At 44.1% G+C, this 17,474-nt stretch overlaps 1 protein-coding gene across 2 annotated transcripts in view; it reads right to left on the bottom strand.

Moving 5' to 3' along the window:
* The window catches only part of PRDX4 (peroxiredoxin 4), a 45,361-nt gene extending 30,257 nt beyond the window's left edge, over nucleotides 1-15,104 (bottom strand). The window contains exons 1-3 of one of the 2 annotated variants that reach the window (XM_029603403.1): nucleotides 14,815-15,104; nucleotides 12,228-12,345; nucleotides 2,179-2,295 (exon numbers count right to left, since the gene is read on the bottom strand). In XM_029603403.1, the coding sequence (XP_029459263.1) occupies nucleotides 2,179-2,295; nucleotides 12,228-12,345; nucleotides 14,815-15,043 (464 nt within the window). In that variant the 5' untranslated portion in view covers nucleotides 15,044-15,104. The remainder of the gene's footprint in view (nucleotides 1-2,178; nucleotides 2,296-12,227; nucleotides 12,346-14,814) is intronic. The other variant, XM_029603402.1, reaches the window with a different exon arrangement.
* Nucleotides 15,105-17,474: the final 2,370 nt, after the last annotated feature.

Raw genomic sequence — 17,474 nt, 5'->3', positions numbered from 1 at the left:
CAAACCTTCCTGCACTGGGAAACCTACTGTCTGCGCTATCTTGTCTCCACGCGGCTGGGCCTGCTGCAGAGGAAGAGAAGCCACGCGATCGCAGCGCGCGGAAGAGGAGGGGAACACTGCTCAACGTAGACTCCGGCCCGAAGCCACAAACAGTGGCACTACATTGCTCCCTTCCCCAGCCTGGGCCTTCCCCGATGATTAAACCAGGAACAGTCAGAGCGGTTGCTGCTGAAAGAAAAATGTAACTTTTTTTTTTTTTTAAAGAAACAGCAGCCACAGCAAAGGAAGAAATTCAAACAAAAAAAAAAGGAATACTTCCCTGCTGCTGGCAACACCTCTGGGAAGGAGCCTTCAGGGGATAAGAGGGAACCAGGACCCAGGCTGTCAGACCCATGGATCTTCTGCAAGTCAAGCTGCCCAGGGGTTACCAACCCCCTGCTCGTCCAGCTCAACCTGGGGGATGGCCCACAAAGGTACCTAACACCTCAGGAAGCGTCTTCTAACATCTTTTCTTCTGTCCCTTCTTTATTTCTTTCTTTTGTTAACTGCAGGTTTGCACCTCTACCATCTGCTGGAGACAGAGAAATACTGAGGGACAGCAGGTGGCACTCTTGCTTACGTAGCAGTGCCTCAACGTTTTTATCTCTCTGCCTCCATCTGCTGGTAGGGATGCAAAACCCACTTGTCTGGACTGATGCGGGGTCTGAAAAGGAAATGCTGTAATTGTATGTTTGCTGAGACTGTAACATCCCTAGAGTGCTGTCACATGAAGCTTCCAATAAATATAGTAAATAAAATAGTTTTGGGCCAACTAGACATAGCAGATACCTGGAAAAACTGAATCCAGAGCACTGAAGTGTACCTCTCCAAAAAGGGAATCCCTAGATCAAAAATCTTCTCTCTTGAAATATAAAGTTTTCGGGTTTTTTTTAAGTTTCAAAATTATTTTCATTTCCAGCAGTAATCTGGTTTACAGCTGACCTACTTGTGCATGTCACCAGCCTGATTTTGGAGCTTCATGGAGAGTTTTTCTGAAACTGACCAAGCCGCTCCAAAAATCTCTCTGTTAAGTTTGGTTAGAAAACGGTATTTTAACAGTAGTTTTACTGCTCAAACTACATGCTGACTTGAACCTGAAAAGTTTCTTTTGGTGTGGAAGCTGTAATTTCAGGATATCATCCAACACCATTACATCCCATTAAGTCAAGAGAAAATATAACAAATACTGAGACACTTGAGCTTATTCCTCAAACACAGTACATCACCTGTCAGTAACTACAAAGCTAGCAAAACGTGCACAGCTCCATAAAGGCCTGAGGTACTCTGTGCATCCTCCACTGAAAAATCCTATCCCACCTCCCCCCCATTCCCCCCATTCACATCCAACTCGCATTAAACAGAAGTCATGTAAAGTCTTCAGCGTGTTTCTCCATACCCCAGTACTTCAGTCTGAGCAGCAAGTATCTGACTCTAGCCCTTTCACCTCCAGCATCCACAAGGGGTGTTTTAGGGGCCCTTCCAGCCTAAAAAGGAGCAGCCCATCTTGGAAACCAAACCCAGCTCTCTACAGGCGGCTACTCAGCAAGCCACTGGCTGGCCTAAGCCCTGCAACCTTTAAAGCTAATCACTTGGCTGCCAAATATTCTAACCAGGATCTGCATGACAATATGTTCAATTCCAGCTAGCCAAATAATATATTTGAATACAATGTACAAAATAGTGTGTAAAATATAAAGCGAGAAACTCTCCTCCCAAAAATCTAGAAAACCACTCAACATATTTGTTTTGTTTTAATGAAATACTGTAAAGTAATGCAAAATTGATTAAGAACATGGCCAATCCAGGCTATAAGTACTTGGCAAATATCCAAACACTAAGTCTATCCCATGCTACTGATGCCAGTAATAGCAGTGGCTAATCCCTAAGTCAACTTGATTAACAGCAGTTAATGGACTTCTTCTCCAAGAACTTATCCAAACCTTCACAGATGGAAGTTGGGAGCCTTGTCATACTACTACTAATCACTTATATAGCACTACTTGATGTATGCAGTGTAGTAGAAAAGACACAAAAGACAGTCCCTGCTCAGTAGAGCTTACAATCTAATCAAGACAAACATACAGGTCAAAAGGGACTTTGGGAATTTCATTTATTAAGAAAATGGTTAAAGTTACATACCATGCTAAGTGGGTAAACTGAGAGTCCACCGAACACGCCACTACTTCGGTATTTATAGATCTGAATTCTTCAATCCTGTCACTGAAGGCAATAATCTCCGTTGGACACACAAATGTGCTTTAAAACGAAAAAGGAAGAAATCCAGGATATGGTTAATCCTTTAAAGAGCACCAGAGCTCAAGATCACAATGACATTTCTTACAACAAAGCATCTGGTGTAATCACGATAGATAACACCAATAGATTTTGTGGCTGAAGCTTCATAGGAAGAAAAGTGGTCTACTGCTTAGAGCAGGGATAGCGAACTCCAGTCCTCGAGTGCCACGAACAGGCCAGGTTTTCAGGATATCTACAATGAATATGCATGAGAAAGATTTGCATGCACTGCCTCCATTGTATCAAATCTCTCTCATGCATGTTCATTGTGAATACCCTGAAAACCTGGCCTGTTTGTGGCACTCAAGGATTGGAGTTCACCATACCTGGCTTAGAGCAATGGGTTATACACAAGGGAAACCAGGGTTCAAATCCCACTCACACTGCTTGTGACCTTGGGCAAGTCATAGGGAGGGTAGTTTTAGCACATACGTCTTTTATAAGTGGGAACACCACAGTTTATAAAGCGCAGTATAATCACTGCTCCAAAAGTACAGGTTTCAGTGCCTGCACATTTTTTTAATGCAGGGATCCCACATAATTGATATACTTATTTTATAAAAAGTATGCACATATATTTTATACACTAAATAATTGTACCATCAGTTTGTGTATAGAGGCGGGTATTTTATAAAGTTGGCTGATGTATTTTGCTTATGAAAATACTTGTGCGCATACTTCCAAACACCAGTTTGCAGAGTCCCTACACCAGCTGATCCAGGTTGGGGGGGAGGGGGGGGAGAAGTACCACCCCGTAAGCATCTTATAGCAGTTTTCCTGCAATGCCACAGAAATGGAGCATTTCCTAACTGATTCATATATCTGATCCCATGTTTCTAAATTATATGACTACCCTAAGTTAGCCTCCCAGGCAGTAATGTGTGGGTAACTTTGCTTAACTGGTCCATTTAGTATATTTTTGAAACCATGCCTAGTCGTAGAATAGTAAATAAGCAACTCTCGGAATATTTGGACAGCAACAAAATCCTCTCTCTGTCTCAGTTGGTTTCTGTAAAGCCCGTAACACAGAATCCCTCCTAATTTCCTTAACAGACTCCATTCTCCTGAATCTCGACAAAAAACAATCTTGTCTGCTCATCCTCCTCGACCTTTCAGCGGCATTTGACACGGTGAACCATGACATTTTCTTAAATCAACTATCGGACATCGGCATCAAAGGCACCGTTCTCAGCTGGTTCATCTTATAGCAGTTTTCCTGCAATGCCACAGAAATGGAGCATTTCCTAACTGATTCATATATCTGATCCCATGTTTCTAAATTATATGACTGCCCTAAGTTAGCCTCCCAGGCAGTAATGTGTGGGTAACTTTGCTTAACTGGTCCATTTAGTATATTTTTGAAACCATGCCTAGTCGTAGAATAGTAAATAAGCAACTCTCGGAATATTTGGACAGCAACAAAATCCTCTCTCTGTCTCAGTTGGTTTCTGTAAAGCCCGTAACACAGAATCCCTCCTAATTTCCTTAACAGACTCCATTCTCCTGAATCTCGACAAAAAACAATCTTGTCTGCTCATCCTCCTCGACCTTTCAGCGGCATTTGACACGGTGAACCATGACATTTTCTTAAATCAACTATCGGACATCGGCATCAAAGGCACCGTTCTCAGCTGGTTCAAGTCATTCCTTCAAAACAGGTTTTACAGGGTCAAAATTAACAATAAAGAATCACCCCCATCTGCTCTTTGGGAGTCCCTCAAGGATCTTCATTATCACCAACCCTCTTCAACATCTACCTGCTTCCACTCTTCCAGCTCCTCACCAAATTAAACCTAACAAACTACCTATACGCAGACGATGTGCAAATTCTTATACCGATCACTGAATCACTACATAAAATTCTGGAACACCTGCCTTCAATCCATAAATAACCTGCTAACAAGCCTCAGCTTGATCCTGAATACCAACAAGACCGAGCTTCTCCTCGTCACCCAAGACGGTAATTACTCATTGCCCAACACACATCCCTCAATGCAACCAGTTTTCTCCCCCCAAGTCAGAAATCTAGGAGTCATCATGGATAATCAACTGAACTGCAGATGTTTCATCAACAACACGACAAAGGAGTGTTTCTTTAAACTTCAAGTCTTAAAACGGATGAGACCTCTCCTCCACTTCCAAGATTTCCGGACAGTCCTCCAAGCAATTATCTTTTCAAAAATTTATTATTGCAACTCACTTTTGCTCGGCCTCCCGGCCAAAACCATCAAACCCCTACAGATGTTACAAAACGCCTCAGCAAGAATTCTGACCAGAACCAACAAGAGAGACCATATTACACCCATACTGCGGAACTGTCACTGGCTCCCAATCAAATTCAGAATCGCCTACAAAGCATTAACCAATCATTCACAAAGCCATTCACAACATCACCCTGCTGGATCTTAAAATCCCACTTCGACCTCGCACACTCTCCAGACCGGTGAGATCAGCATACAGAGACACCCTCCAGGCCCCTCCCATTAAAACCTCATTAAGGAAGAGAGCTCTCTCCACGTCCGGCCCAACTCAATGGAACTCGCTCCCCCCAGACCTTAGTCTCGAACGTTGCCTGATCACCTTTAAAAAGAGACTTAAGACCTGGTTGTTCAACCAGGCCTTCCCTTAACTCATAGGAATAGATGAATCTATTATGCTGCCCGCTGAACAACTAAGCCGCCCCTTATCTCATATGAACAGAAGAATCGATTATGCAGCCCGCGAGTAGCCTATCATCTCTAGTTAGCCTTTCACTGTACAGATGATCTAAGAAATTCTCCTCCTTAATACCTTGTCCCATTGTTATTTTCTTAGTCGCTTGTCTATATTCCTAAGTTAGCATCCGGCTCGCCGGTTAAAGTTCTTCTTTTTATCTCTGTTAAAACCCAGTTCCATGGATCCAAGTTAGTTCACCCTTGTTTAACGTAAAGGGTGTGTTTGCCCCCTGAGCCAAAACCTCATGGCTGTGTCCAAAGAGATTGCCAAGTCACTGATTGTGATCCAGGTACCCCACGGCTGCCAAGGCATAGTTCGCAGGGGCATGCCTTCAACAATAGCTTCCTCAAAAGAAACCCATTGTTTCATAGAGATTTCCCCTATGCATAACTGGTATAGCTTTAAGTTGGGCAGCTGCGAACCATTCTAGGTTTGGTACCCCTAGACCACCTCTGTCTCTGGGTTGGTAAAGCAGCCAGCGTGACACCTGTGGGGGTTGTTTTCACCAGATAAAATTAAAAAACATTTTCTGCCAGGCACAAAGCATGGCAGAGCTAAGAAAAACTGGTAGTGTGATGAATAAATAAAGGAGGCGGGGTAACACATTCATCTTTACTACAGCAATGCGGCCCATCCAGAAATGCTCTCTTTCCCATTTATTTAAATCCTGCTCTACGGTGCATAATAATGGAATGTAATTTAACCGATATAGTTCCTTCACGTCAGGCCCTATATGCACCCCTAGATATTTTATGGATATTGTCGCCCATTTAAAAGGATAATGAGATTTAAGATGTAGCACGGTCTGCTGTGAACACTGATATTGAGGATTTCAGATTTATCTTAAAATCCAGACACCGCACTAAATGCTTGTACTTCAGAGGTGACATTTTGTAGGTAAGGGACTGGATTAGTTAGTGAGTAAAATATCGTCTGCGAAGAGAGAGATTTTCAGATCCAAATCTCGCTTCTGTACCCCCGAAATGCCACTGGACTCTCATAAGAACATAAGAAATTGCCATGCTGGATCAGACCAAGGGTCCATCAAGCCCAGCATCCTGTTTCCAACAGAGGCCAAACCAGGCCACAAGAACCTGGCAATTACCCAAACACCAAGAAGATCCCATGCTACTGATGCAATTAATAGCAGTGGCTATTCCCTAAGTAAACTTGATTAATAGCAGTTAATGGACTTCTCTTCCAAGAACGTATCCAAACCTTTTTTGAACCCAGCTACACTAACTGCACTAACCACATCCTCTGGCAACAAATTCCAGAGCTTTATTATGCGTTGAGTGAAAAAGAATTTTCTCCGATTAGTCTTAAATGTGCTACTTGCTAACTTCATGGAATGCCCCCTAGTCCTATTATTCGAAAGTATAAATAACCGATTCACGTCTACTCATTCAAGACCTCTCATGATCTTAAAAGACCTCTATCATATCCCCCCTCAGCCATCTCTTCTCCAAGATGAACAGCCCTAACCTCTTCAGCCTTTCCTCATAGGGGAACTGTTCCATCCCCTTTATCATTTTGGTTGCCCTTCTCTGTACCTTCTCCATCATCCAGTAGTGGCATCAGAAGAATTGCTCCCAGATCCAGGAGGCGGTCTAGCGTTTGACATACTGCGCCCTGTTTCCTTAGTCCACACGGAGAAAAGATAAACCTGTCTCTGTAGAATATCCAGGACGCCCTGGTCTGAGGTGATTGTGACCCACTCCTCGTAGAAGAACGACAGGCTTCCTCCTATCCAGGGAATGGAAGAGTGGGCCGGCAATGTTTCACTGTGAAAATGTAGTGGCCGTCCCTTGGGCGAGGGTGTCTCGGGCTGATCTTCATCCCCGAAAGGAATGAGACCAGGACTGCGATCTAGACAAGGGCGGCCTGTGGGGCACTGGCTGAAGCGCAGTTGTCCTCTGAAACGGTTCCGCGCAGAGCTGTATGTTCTGGATCTCCGAGAACGATCTTCCGGTAACCTAAGTACCTTAAGCTCCCCAAGCGACTTAATAAGTTGCTCCATCTCCTCTCCAAGCAACAACTTACCCTATGGAGCTGTGTTAATTGTGCTACATCTTGCAACAATTCAATTTTACGCATTTCCCTTTCTTTTAAGTTAGTCGCCTGCGCTATGAATCGACCACACATTACCACTTTAGAACATTCCCATAAAGTCCCAGCTGATCCTAGTGTGGGTTTATTCAACTTGAAATATTCTCTAAGAGAGGCATTCATAGATATACAGTAATTCTCTTCCTGTAATAAACTATCATTCAGCCTCCAATATCTCAGGCCAGTATCTGGGTAGGATAGTTGTAACCCAAGTAGGAGCATGGTCGGTCCACGTAATGTCCCTAATCCCCACACTAGACACCTTGTTCTGCAGAGTCTTACCAGGAGTATGAAGTCAATTCTCGAGTATGTCTCATGGGGGGAGAATAAAATGTATAGGATCTGGAGGAGGAAAAACGCTGCCTCCAGATGTCTACCACTCCCCATCCAGACATAACAGAGGATAATTCTGCCGTAGCCTTCCAACTCACCGTGATTCTATAATTAGATGTGTCCAATTTGGGGTTTTGCACCAAGTTATGGTCTCATCCCCATACGATCTACCCTTCTGCAAATTGCTCTAACACTCCATTTAATGATCTTAAAAAAGGGCCTTGATCCACATTCGGTGCATACACACTAATGGCTGCGACCTTTGCTGCTCACCTCCTTTCTCTATGCAGCTCTGAGTCTGGGCAGAATGGTGGCCTCCGCTTCCACATGGCGTGCCTGGGACGGCGTGGGCGCTCCCGGCAGCCATCTTACATCCGGGGTTACCTAAGGAACGCGCGCACTCCTGCCCCTTCTTAAACGCATCATGGCGGGAACCTCAGGGGCGTCCCCACCGCATGACGTCATCTGCTTACCATATTTAAGCTCAGCTGACTTCTCGCAATACGAGTTAGCAAGGATTCCTGTCCTGCTATTTCTGCCACAATGGGACTCCGTCTCGTTAAACTACTGAATGACCTAGGTACCCGCGCCGCACTCAGGGCTATCCACTCCTCGGAGAGCCATTACTTTCCGTTTCTCTGTTCCAGCGAGTTCATGCATCGTCCCCGGACGACCCTTGCTGTTCTTGTTCAGACCTCCTCGGTACTGATCCTCCATCTACTACTACAGTACCAGCGTGAGTACAGAACCTGCACGTCTACCTTTGTTGTACAGATCCTCGGCTTACCTCGCTTCTGGGCCACTACCGGATCCCTCCTGTCTTGTGCAACTTCTCATCGGCTTCTGGTCTACCCTGCGCTGCGGACCATGACCGGAGTTGCCAGCATAAGCTACGCCTAGAGAAGGTATTCATCGGACTACTCCACGCTGAGGATTACTACTCGGACCGACCAGCTACAGGTCACCCTCTCCAGACTGACTCTATTGATCCGCTCCTTGGATCATCATTGGCTGTATAATAAAGTTGTTTCCTCTGTTGTCCATCACTGCTGAGACCTTGCGGTAAGGGCCCACAGGGCTCCTCCCTGTGGGCGGAGTCTTCACTCAGCCAGTTCTTTCTTAGCAAGACAAGTGATGGGTCTCTATCCAGTCATCTACTTCTAAACAATGACTCCAGAGAAAATCTTATTTTAAATGAATGTACCTGGAATATATGCCATACAAAAATAAGACCTTTATGTTCCTTGTGTGGGCTGAGTAATTTCTAGTTTAAATCTGCTCAGCTGACTAGTAAAACTTTTCTCTATTATGATTTTTTTTTTTATTATATCAGGAACTGATGGTATTGACATGGTGGAGATTTTATAGTATTGTTTGGGAGTGTTGTGGCTAGTTACATTTATTTATTTATTTATTTATTTGCAGTTTTTATATACCGACATTTGTTTAGTAACCTCACATCGGTTTACAATTAACAGAAACATTGCAACTGTGCTAAATAAAACAAATACCGTATTTTTCGCTCCATAAGACGCACTTTTTTTCCCCCAAAGGTGGGGGGAAAATGTATGTGCGTCTTATGGAGCGAATATAAAAAAAAAACCAAACAAAAATCTAACAAACACCCCCCCGACTCCCCCAAGACCTGCCGACTTAATTTCCTACAACCCCCCCCCCCAAGACCTGACAAATTAATTTCCTGCAACCCCCCACCCTCCTGACCCCCCCAAGACCTGCCAAACGTCCCTGGTGGTCCAGCGGGGGTCCGGGAATCATCTCCTGGGCGTGGGCCGTCGGCTGCCAGTAAACAAAATGGCGCCGACGGCCCTATGCCCTCACTATGTCACTGAGACCGACCGCTGCTATTGGTCGGTCTCAGTGACATAGTTAGGGCATAGGGCCGTCGGCGCCATTTTGTTTACTGGCAGCCGACGGCCCTATGCCCTCACTATGTCACTGAGACCGATCGCTGCTATTGGTCGGTCTCAGTGACATAGTGAGGGCATAGGGCCGTCGGCTGCCAGTAAACAAAATGGCGCCGACGGCCCTATGCCCTCACTATGTCACTGAGACCGACCAATAGCAGCGGTCGGTCTCAGTGACATAGTGAGGGCATAGGGCCGTCGGCGCCATTTTGTTTACTGGCAGCCGACGGTTCACGCCCAGGAGATCGTTCCCGGACCGCTCCTGGACCCCCGCTGGACCACCAGGGACGTTTGGCAGGTCTTGGGGGGGTCAGGGGGGTGGAGGTTGTTAATTTAAAGGGTTGGGATGGGGGGGGGGGGGTTTTGGGGGTTCTCACAGAAAGAAAAATTTTCTGATCTGGGGAGTGGACCTAAATGGCCCTCCCCAGACCCGAAAACAAAATGGGGAGAAAAAAAAAAAACTATGCACTCCCCTAATTTGCTCCATAAGACGCCCAGACGCAGAGCCGGTTTAGCACAATTTTTTTTTTTTTAAATTTTCCCCCTCTGAATCCTAGGTGCGTCTTATGGTCAGGTGCGTCTTATGGAGCGAAAAATACGGTATTTGCAACAGTGCTTTACAATAAACTTATTAACCGGGGGGGGGGAACAGTGGAACAACGAAAGAGAAACGTAAAATAAATCATGGTACATTGATATATTGCTGAACCTATAGGTCTATAAATAAATGGAATGAAGTTTTAATATAAAGTTGGGAGAAGGAAAAATTAGGTAGGTGAGAAAGGAGTAGGGTAGAAATCTTATATACAAACGATAGGATTGGATGTCAAAACAAACTAGGAGTAGAGAAATAGAACTTATACTCTTCAGTAAATTAGCGTGCAAGGTTGTGAGAATAAGAGGAGAACGTAAAGGTACATGTCATAGCATATCACTTACCTAGTGAGAGGTAGGTCTGCATTACTACTTTTATTATATTTATGATGTTATATTGATTTTTTTGTTTATGTAAACCACTTTGGGTCCTTTTTGGGGGGGGAATAAGGCAATATACAAGTATAAAAAGTGTACAGAATATACATCTTTTTAAATAAAAACAGCACAGTAAAAGTTGAGATTAAAACTCAAGTTGTATATTCTCTTTAGATGATGCAATTACATGTATTTATCATCATCAAAATTTGATAGTCTATATTTCCCAACAGCATCTAAATGGATTTCAATCCAATCAAATAATGCAAATATAACTATATACAATAACCCCCCAACAAACCCCCTCCCAAAACTACAATCCACAATATACCCTAATTAATAAGTTCCCAATAGATTTCTCTGAGCACCTTAAAACATGTCCCACCTGGCAATCCTGAATAAGTTATTCAAATGTTGTAGTAAATATCCATGCCTTGGCTAAGGTTTTGAATTTTAAGTAATTAGTTTCACAGTGAATCACCCATTCCAAATACTTGGTACAAAGCAGCTAAAGGCATTTTTACAGGTAAGTGAGCCACATCAACCCCTCAGATGAAGGTGGCAATAACAATTGGGAAGCAGATCTCAAATCACGAATGGGATTATGCCATGATGAAATATCAGCCAGATAGCTTGGACCCAACCCGTGCAGACATTTCAAACACACCAGCACCACAAAAGTAAATTTCATCCTATACTGAACTGATAGCCAGTGTAATCCCTTAATACTGGCATGATATGGTCCCATTGCTTTTTCCCTCACTGGTTTATCAGCTTGGAACGGTCTCAATCCAGTAACCAATTATGTTAAAAAAAAAAAGACAAAAACCCCCACAATTTGGAACTATGAAGGAACATATAGACAAACTGAAGGTATTGTTTTCATAGCGACTTTTTTACAGGAGAGGTACATTTTAAGGCAGTTAGCATCCCTTTCCTCTTGGTAACAGCAGGCAGACCGTCGAAGAATCACTTCGATTACACTCCAAATGCTGGCTGTAAGAGTCAACTTCTGTAGATGAGATGGAAAGGGAACAACCCAACTGACAGGCCGATTCATTATAAAGCGCGGGAGAGCCGGTGCTCCGTGTTGAGCACCCGCTCTCCCAACGCGTGCCCAAGCACCTCTCCTGGGCGCATGATTTTGTATTTAAATTAGGGCCCACGCTAATAAGCACGTCCCTAGCGCCTCCTTATTAGCGGAAGCGGCGGCTGTCAGTGGGTCTGACAACTGACGCTTAATTTTACCGGTGCCTGTTTTTGAACCAGCTGACTGCCATGGATTCGAAAAATGGACGCCGGCAAAATTGAGCGTCCGTTTTTTTTTCCCCTTGAAGTTTTTTTATTTTTGGTGCCTCCGACTTAATATCGCTATGATATTAAGTCGGAGGGTGTACAGAAAAGCAGTTTTTTCTGCTTTTCTGTACACTTTCCTGGTGCTATCTGTGCTTAATGCCTGCCTTTGGGCAGGCGTTAATTTCTGAGATCCCAGGCGACTAACTAATAGGCTCATCAACAATCATTTGCACGTGATGAGCGCTATTAGTTTTCGCGAGTTTGGCCACGCTTTTTCAAGGCACTATTACCCCTTACAGTATAAGGGGTAATAGACACGTGTCCAACACGCGGCCGAGCGCACCGTATTGAATCGGCAACAAACAAATCCCATGCAGGTGCTGACCTTGCAATATCGGATGCATTGCAGTGAATTAGGGACTAAAGACCATCTGGATAAGGGTAGCAGGATGGTACAACAAAAATAAGGAAATCTTGTATATGTTAGTTTGCAGCTCTAGTAAAATTAAATCTCAAATGCTTAGTTATTCAACACGTACTTACAAGTCAAGAGGGTAAAAGAAAAACACAAGATATTTTCCCAGATAATCTGTTAACTTCAGATCTTTAAATTCACCCTTGATTACTGCTGTTCCTTCCCAATAGGGTGCTAGCTTGGAAACTAGAACAAGAAAAAAAAAAAAAAAGCACTAAATTAGTGTGATAGAGAAGGGAGAACGTGTGTTCCTTAGTCTTTACTTATAAACCCATTCACTGATCTCTTTTTCCTTATAATGCAAAAGTATAGCGCAGTGTTTCTCAACTTTTTCAAGCTCAAGGCATACCCACATTAACAAAAATGTTATGTGGCACGCCAGCCTCCATGGAGAGGGGCCAAGCTCTGGAGTAGCAGCCTAGTGGTTACAGCAATAGGCTACGAACCAGGGCAACCAGGGCTCAAATCCTGCTGCCACTCCTTGTGACCTTGGGCAAGTTACTTTAAACCTCCATTGCCTCAGGTACAAACTTAGATTGTGAGCCCTCTGTGATGACAGAAATGTTTACAGTACCTGAATGTAATCTGCTTTGAAGTGCTGAAAAGCAGAATATAAATAAGTACAATATCAGGGCAGGGCAGTTAATCCTAGCAAAAATGGTAAGCAGAACAGCACTCAAACAGATCAGCTCATCTCAGAAGGAACTCTGCAGAGATCAGGGCTGGGTGGGGAGGGGGCCAAGCGGGGTAATTGCCTAGGGCCTCATTGACAAAGCTGAGCAATGTCACTGAGGCAGAGCTTAAACTCACCAGGCAATGGCTGGGTTTCTACCCTGGGACCTGGTGTGCCATTCCCATACATGCAGTCTGATAAGTTTAACTTTACCATTCCCTCCCTGAGACTAGACCAGGTGGCATAATCTCACACAGCAGTTTACTATCTCACACTAAAGCAAATAAGCATGCCCAAGAAAGATTTCACAGAAAAGTTGCAAGCCAAGCAACCACACCAGCAAAACTTCAAAGGCTACTTCAAAGCAAATCAAAAGTAAACTGAAATCTGATATTCAACACAGTCAAAAGTAGGTTGACAAACCTTAAATCTGGTTGGCCAGAGCAAGGGAGGCTGTAAAAACCAAAGGCACTCTGTACAAACTGTGCTTTTTCAAGGGCTCACAAATGCAGGACCTCCTCTCTACTTTTATCTCATCATATTGAAGTACAAAGTATGGCCTTTTGTTCAATGGAAAAAAATACAAGCTATCTGTGGATAGTAGTCATTCTGCAACTGTAGTCACAGATGGTTATTATTGATTCTTTTATGCTCATGTTCAAAATATAGCTTGGTAATTTCTATCTTTAGTTTCACCTAAACATAACCTGGACATTAACATAATAAAAAGCCATTTGTATTAACTTTGCTAACTGGAAATTATAGACAGGCATACACAAAAAGTCTGATCAGTCTATCAAGACTATGAACATCATGAGTCCTCTTAGGTGCCATTCAATCACCCAAATTGGTATTAATGTGACATATCAATTGCATTCAGGGCCACTATGGCTATTATCCTACTGCACTACATGTCAATTGCATAGTTACTTTGTGATGGCTATTCTAGCAGCACTGTTAAATGATACAAATTAACCCCTGAAACATAGAAATGATGGCAGAAAAGGACCAAATGGTCCATCCAGTCCACCCAGCAAGCTTATGGTAGTATCTGCCGCGCTGTGCAGGTTACCCCCATGCCTATCAATTTCCTAAACCGTAAACGTCAGGGCCCTCATTGGTTACTGTCTGAATCCAATTCACTATTACCCCTGGATTATATGTTTGTATTTGCACAGACCAGAAGTGAGTGACTTGATAAAAACCAGAACTATTCTAAAGAATAGATTCTTTTCTCAACTATTCAAGACAATAAAAATCAGCTTGAGCTCTGCAATACAGGGACCTGTAAATATCCCTGGTTAGAGAAATGGACTAAAAACTGGGACGCCAGTTCAAATCCCTTCTCGTGAATGTAGGGAAGTCGCTTCATCTCTCGGTGCCTCAAAACACCCATTTTCAGACTGGAAGCTCTTTGGGGCATGGGCTCACGGTTTATAGCAGGGTAGTAATAATGCTATAAACCGACTTGCACATTAATTGGAAAGGCAGGCTAAAAATATTAGATAGGTTATTTTTTGTTTGTTTGTTTGTTTGTTTTTCCAATTATAATTTCTGAAACAGATGGCGCAGAAGCAGCGACTGACGAACGGTGTCAAGCAGCATTAGCAAACTCCGGGGGAATCGGCCGCGTCGGGGGCGATCTTTTTGGAATTCGAGAGGGTCTTGGCTCTGGCGTCCTCCGCCCGCAGAGGCGGAGGGAAGGAGAAGGCTGCCTAGCTTCCAATGACGTGTCCTTCCGCGCCGCGCGAGCAGAGCATCCGGCAGCCCGGGCCAACGGAGCGCTCAACCGGGCTGGGCTCGGGCTAAGTCAGCGCCCCCCCCCCCCCCCCGATCCCACTCCACGTCTCGACCCAGGCCCTCCATCCACCCCCCTCTCCCTCCGGCGCCCTCCCCCCTGTCTTTGTTTCCCTTCTCCCACGATCTGAAGGCAAAAGGCGCTTTGGGGGAGGGGTGGCGCGCGCGCGCGGCCGGACACGCACTCTTGGCCTGGCTGAGGTGCAGGGAATGGTCGGAGACGGGCACGCGGGAAGCCTCCCCCGGGTACACCTGCCCTCCCGCGTAGAAGTGGCACTCCTTCTCCGGCCCGCCGGCGCGGCTCCCCCGCTGCTTCTCCTCAGCCGCCCCTTCTCCGCCGGCCGCCAGCGCGAAGAAGGCCAGGAGGAGCCCGGCGGCCGCCGCCGCCACCCGCAAAGCGGCACCCGCCTCCATGCTGCACCGTCCGTCCGGCTCGGCAGAGTGAGGGGGGAGGAGCGCGAGGGGCGGAGGAGGAGGTGGCCCGGTCCAGCCCCACGCTCCCGGCGCCTGCTTGGGGGCGCCAAAGCTGTGAATGAAGACCTGGAAGAAAAAAAAGGAACACCCGTATGGCTAGAAGTGGGCACATTTTAAAGAACTTCCAATTTTCCTACTTCAGCCATGGGAGGAAAACCAGGTTTTTTCCCCCTCTTCTCGAAATTTTTTTTTGTTAGATTTTACCAGGCCTTCACATGGCATAACGTGTCACCCAGCACGTAATAATGTTGTATCCTAACATAGAAGATACAACAGTTTTCAAAGCCGATTTAAGTCCACTTTGAAAATTATCACACCAAACCCATCCACACACAGTTAACCTGGTAAAACCTCTACAGAAATGTTATGTGGAAAGGATGCAGACTTCTTAAAATCCAGAACTATGCATTGTTAAGTGCAAACCCCTTCCCAACAGCTCCCCTCGGTCTGGAGGAAACTTATCTGTGAATATGACACATGCGTGTACATTTATCTGCATATTGGATGGGCAGTTTGTAACAAAGCCCATTTCTGCACCTAAAACACTTGGAAATGCTTTTGGGGGGGAAAAAACCCCTCGTAATAAAATGTTTAGACAGTGCACTGCCAGATATGTAAAATTTGGGTCTGAGGTGACCACCTGGCTTCATTTTGAGAGGATGCATTAATCTAGTCCTAGAGTTTTTATCCCATTGCCATTCATGGACTTGTAATTTTGATTTTCTCCTTTATTTCCTTTCATGCCCTGGGGTAAAAGGCCGGATCAGCTATCTTCCAAAAATGGAGCTAGTTGGTAACTTGTGTTTTCAATTTTGTGTCTATAGTTAAGAGCGTACAACAAGCGTGGATATTGTTTAAAAAAATTTTTTAGAAGCGCAGCCCAGATGTATTCTACGTATTAAGAAAGGCAGAAAGAAGGCCAAACAGTATGGTTAAAAAGTGAGGTGAAAGAAGATATTTTAGCCAAGAGATCTTCCTTCAAAAATTGGAAGAAAGATTCATCTGAAGAAAATAGGAAAAAGCATAAGTATTGGCAAGTTAAATGTAAAACATTGATAATACAGGCTAAAAGATAATTTGAAAAGAAGTTGGCATAGAGGCAAAAACTCAATAAAAATTTTATAAAATATATCTGATGAAGGCAGCCTGCGAGGGAGTCGGTTGGAGTGTTAGATGTTCTATTGGTTAAAGGAGCACTTAGGGAAGATAAGGCCATCGCAAAAAGACTAAATTAATTCTTTGCTTAGGTGTTTACTGATGTAACCGGTGATTTTAATATTTTTATAAATGATCTGGAAAGGAGTATGACGAGTGAGGTGATCAAATCTGCAGATGACACAAAATTATTTAGGGTAGTTAAATCACAAATGGATTGTGATTGCAAGACTGGAAAATTGGGGGTCCATAAGGTAGATGAAATATGATGTGGACAAGTATAAGGTGTTGCATATAGGGAAAAATAACCCATGCTGAAGTTACATGATGTTAAGTTCCATTTTAGGAGTTACCACCCAGGAAAAAGATCTGGGCGTCATAGTTGGTTGGCTCAGTATGCTGCGGCAGTCAAAAAAGCAAGCAGAATTTTAGGAATTATTAGGAAGGGAATGGCAAATAGAACAGGATGTCAGTGCTCCATGATGAGACTGCACCTTGAATACAGTGTGCAATTCTGGTCGCTGTATCTCAAAAATTATATAGTTGCACTGGAGAAAGTACAGAGAAAGGTGACCAAATTGATAAATGGCATGGAATGGCTCCCCTATAAGGAAAGGCTAAAGAAGTTAGGGCTGATCAGTTTGGAGAAGAGACGGCTGAGGGAGGATATGATAGGGGTCTACAAAATCATGAAAGGACTTGAATGGGTAAATGTGAATCGGTTATTTACTCTTTCGGATAATTCAAGGAGTAGGGAGCACTGCATAAAGGTAGCAAGTAGCACTTTTAAAACAAATTGGAGAAAATTATTTTTCACTCAATCCTCATTGCTAGAAGATGTGGTTAAGGCAATTAGTGTAGCTGGGTTTAAAAAAGGTTTTGGATAAGTTCCTGGAAGAGAAGTCCAAAACTGCTATTAATCAATAGGGAATAGCCTCTGCTTTTGTCAGCATTAGTAGCATTGGATCTATTTAATATTTGGGTGTAAGGGATGGCCTGAATGCTGTTATATTACATTATAAAGCACACAGCATAAAGAAGATATCTCCCTCACAACTCCCCCTTTATTGTGAGTCAGTGTGTCTGTGAAAAAATTGAGGGACACAGGCCCGGAGACCCCACAAAGTAGCTGGCACAGCTCCTCCATGGATCATCTAAAGAATATTGTCAATTGCCATTCTATTATATTCTCATTCTCTGGCTCTAATCCAGTGTA

This window comes from Rhinatrema bivittatum, chromosome 5, assembly GCF_901001135.1.
Source record: "Rhinatrema bivittatum chromosome 5, aRhiBiv1.1, whole genome shotgun sequence".
NCBI classification, from domain to species: Eukaryota; Metazoa; Chordata; class Amphibia; order Gymnophiona; family Rhinatrematidae; genus Rhinatrema; species Rhinatrema bivittatum.
The sequence above is the reverse complement of the archived record's forward strand: the minus strand, read 5'-3'. Positions and strand labels throughout refer to the sequence as shown.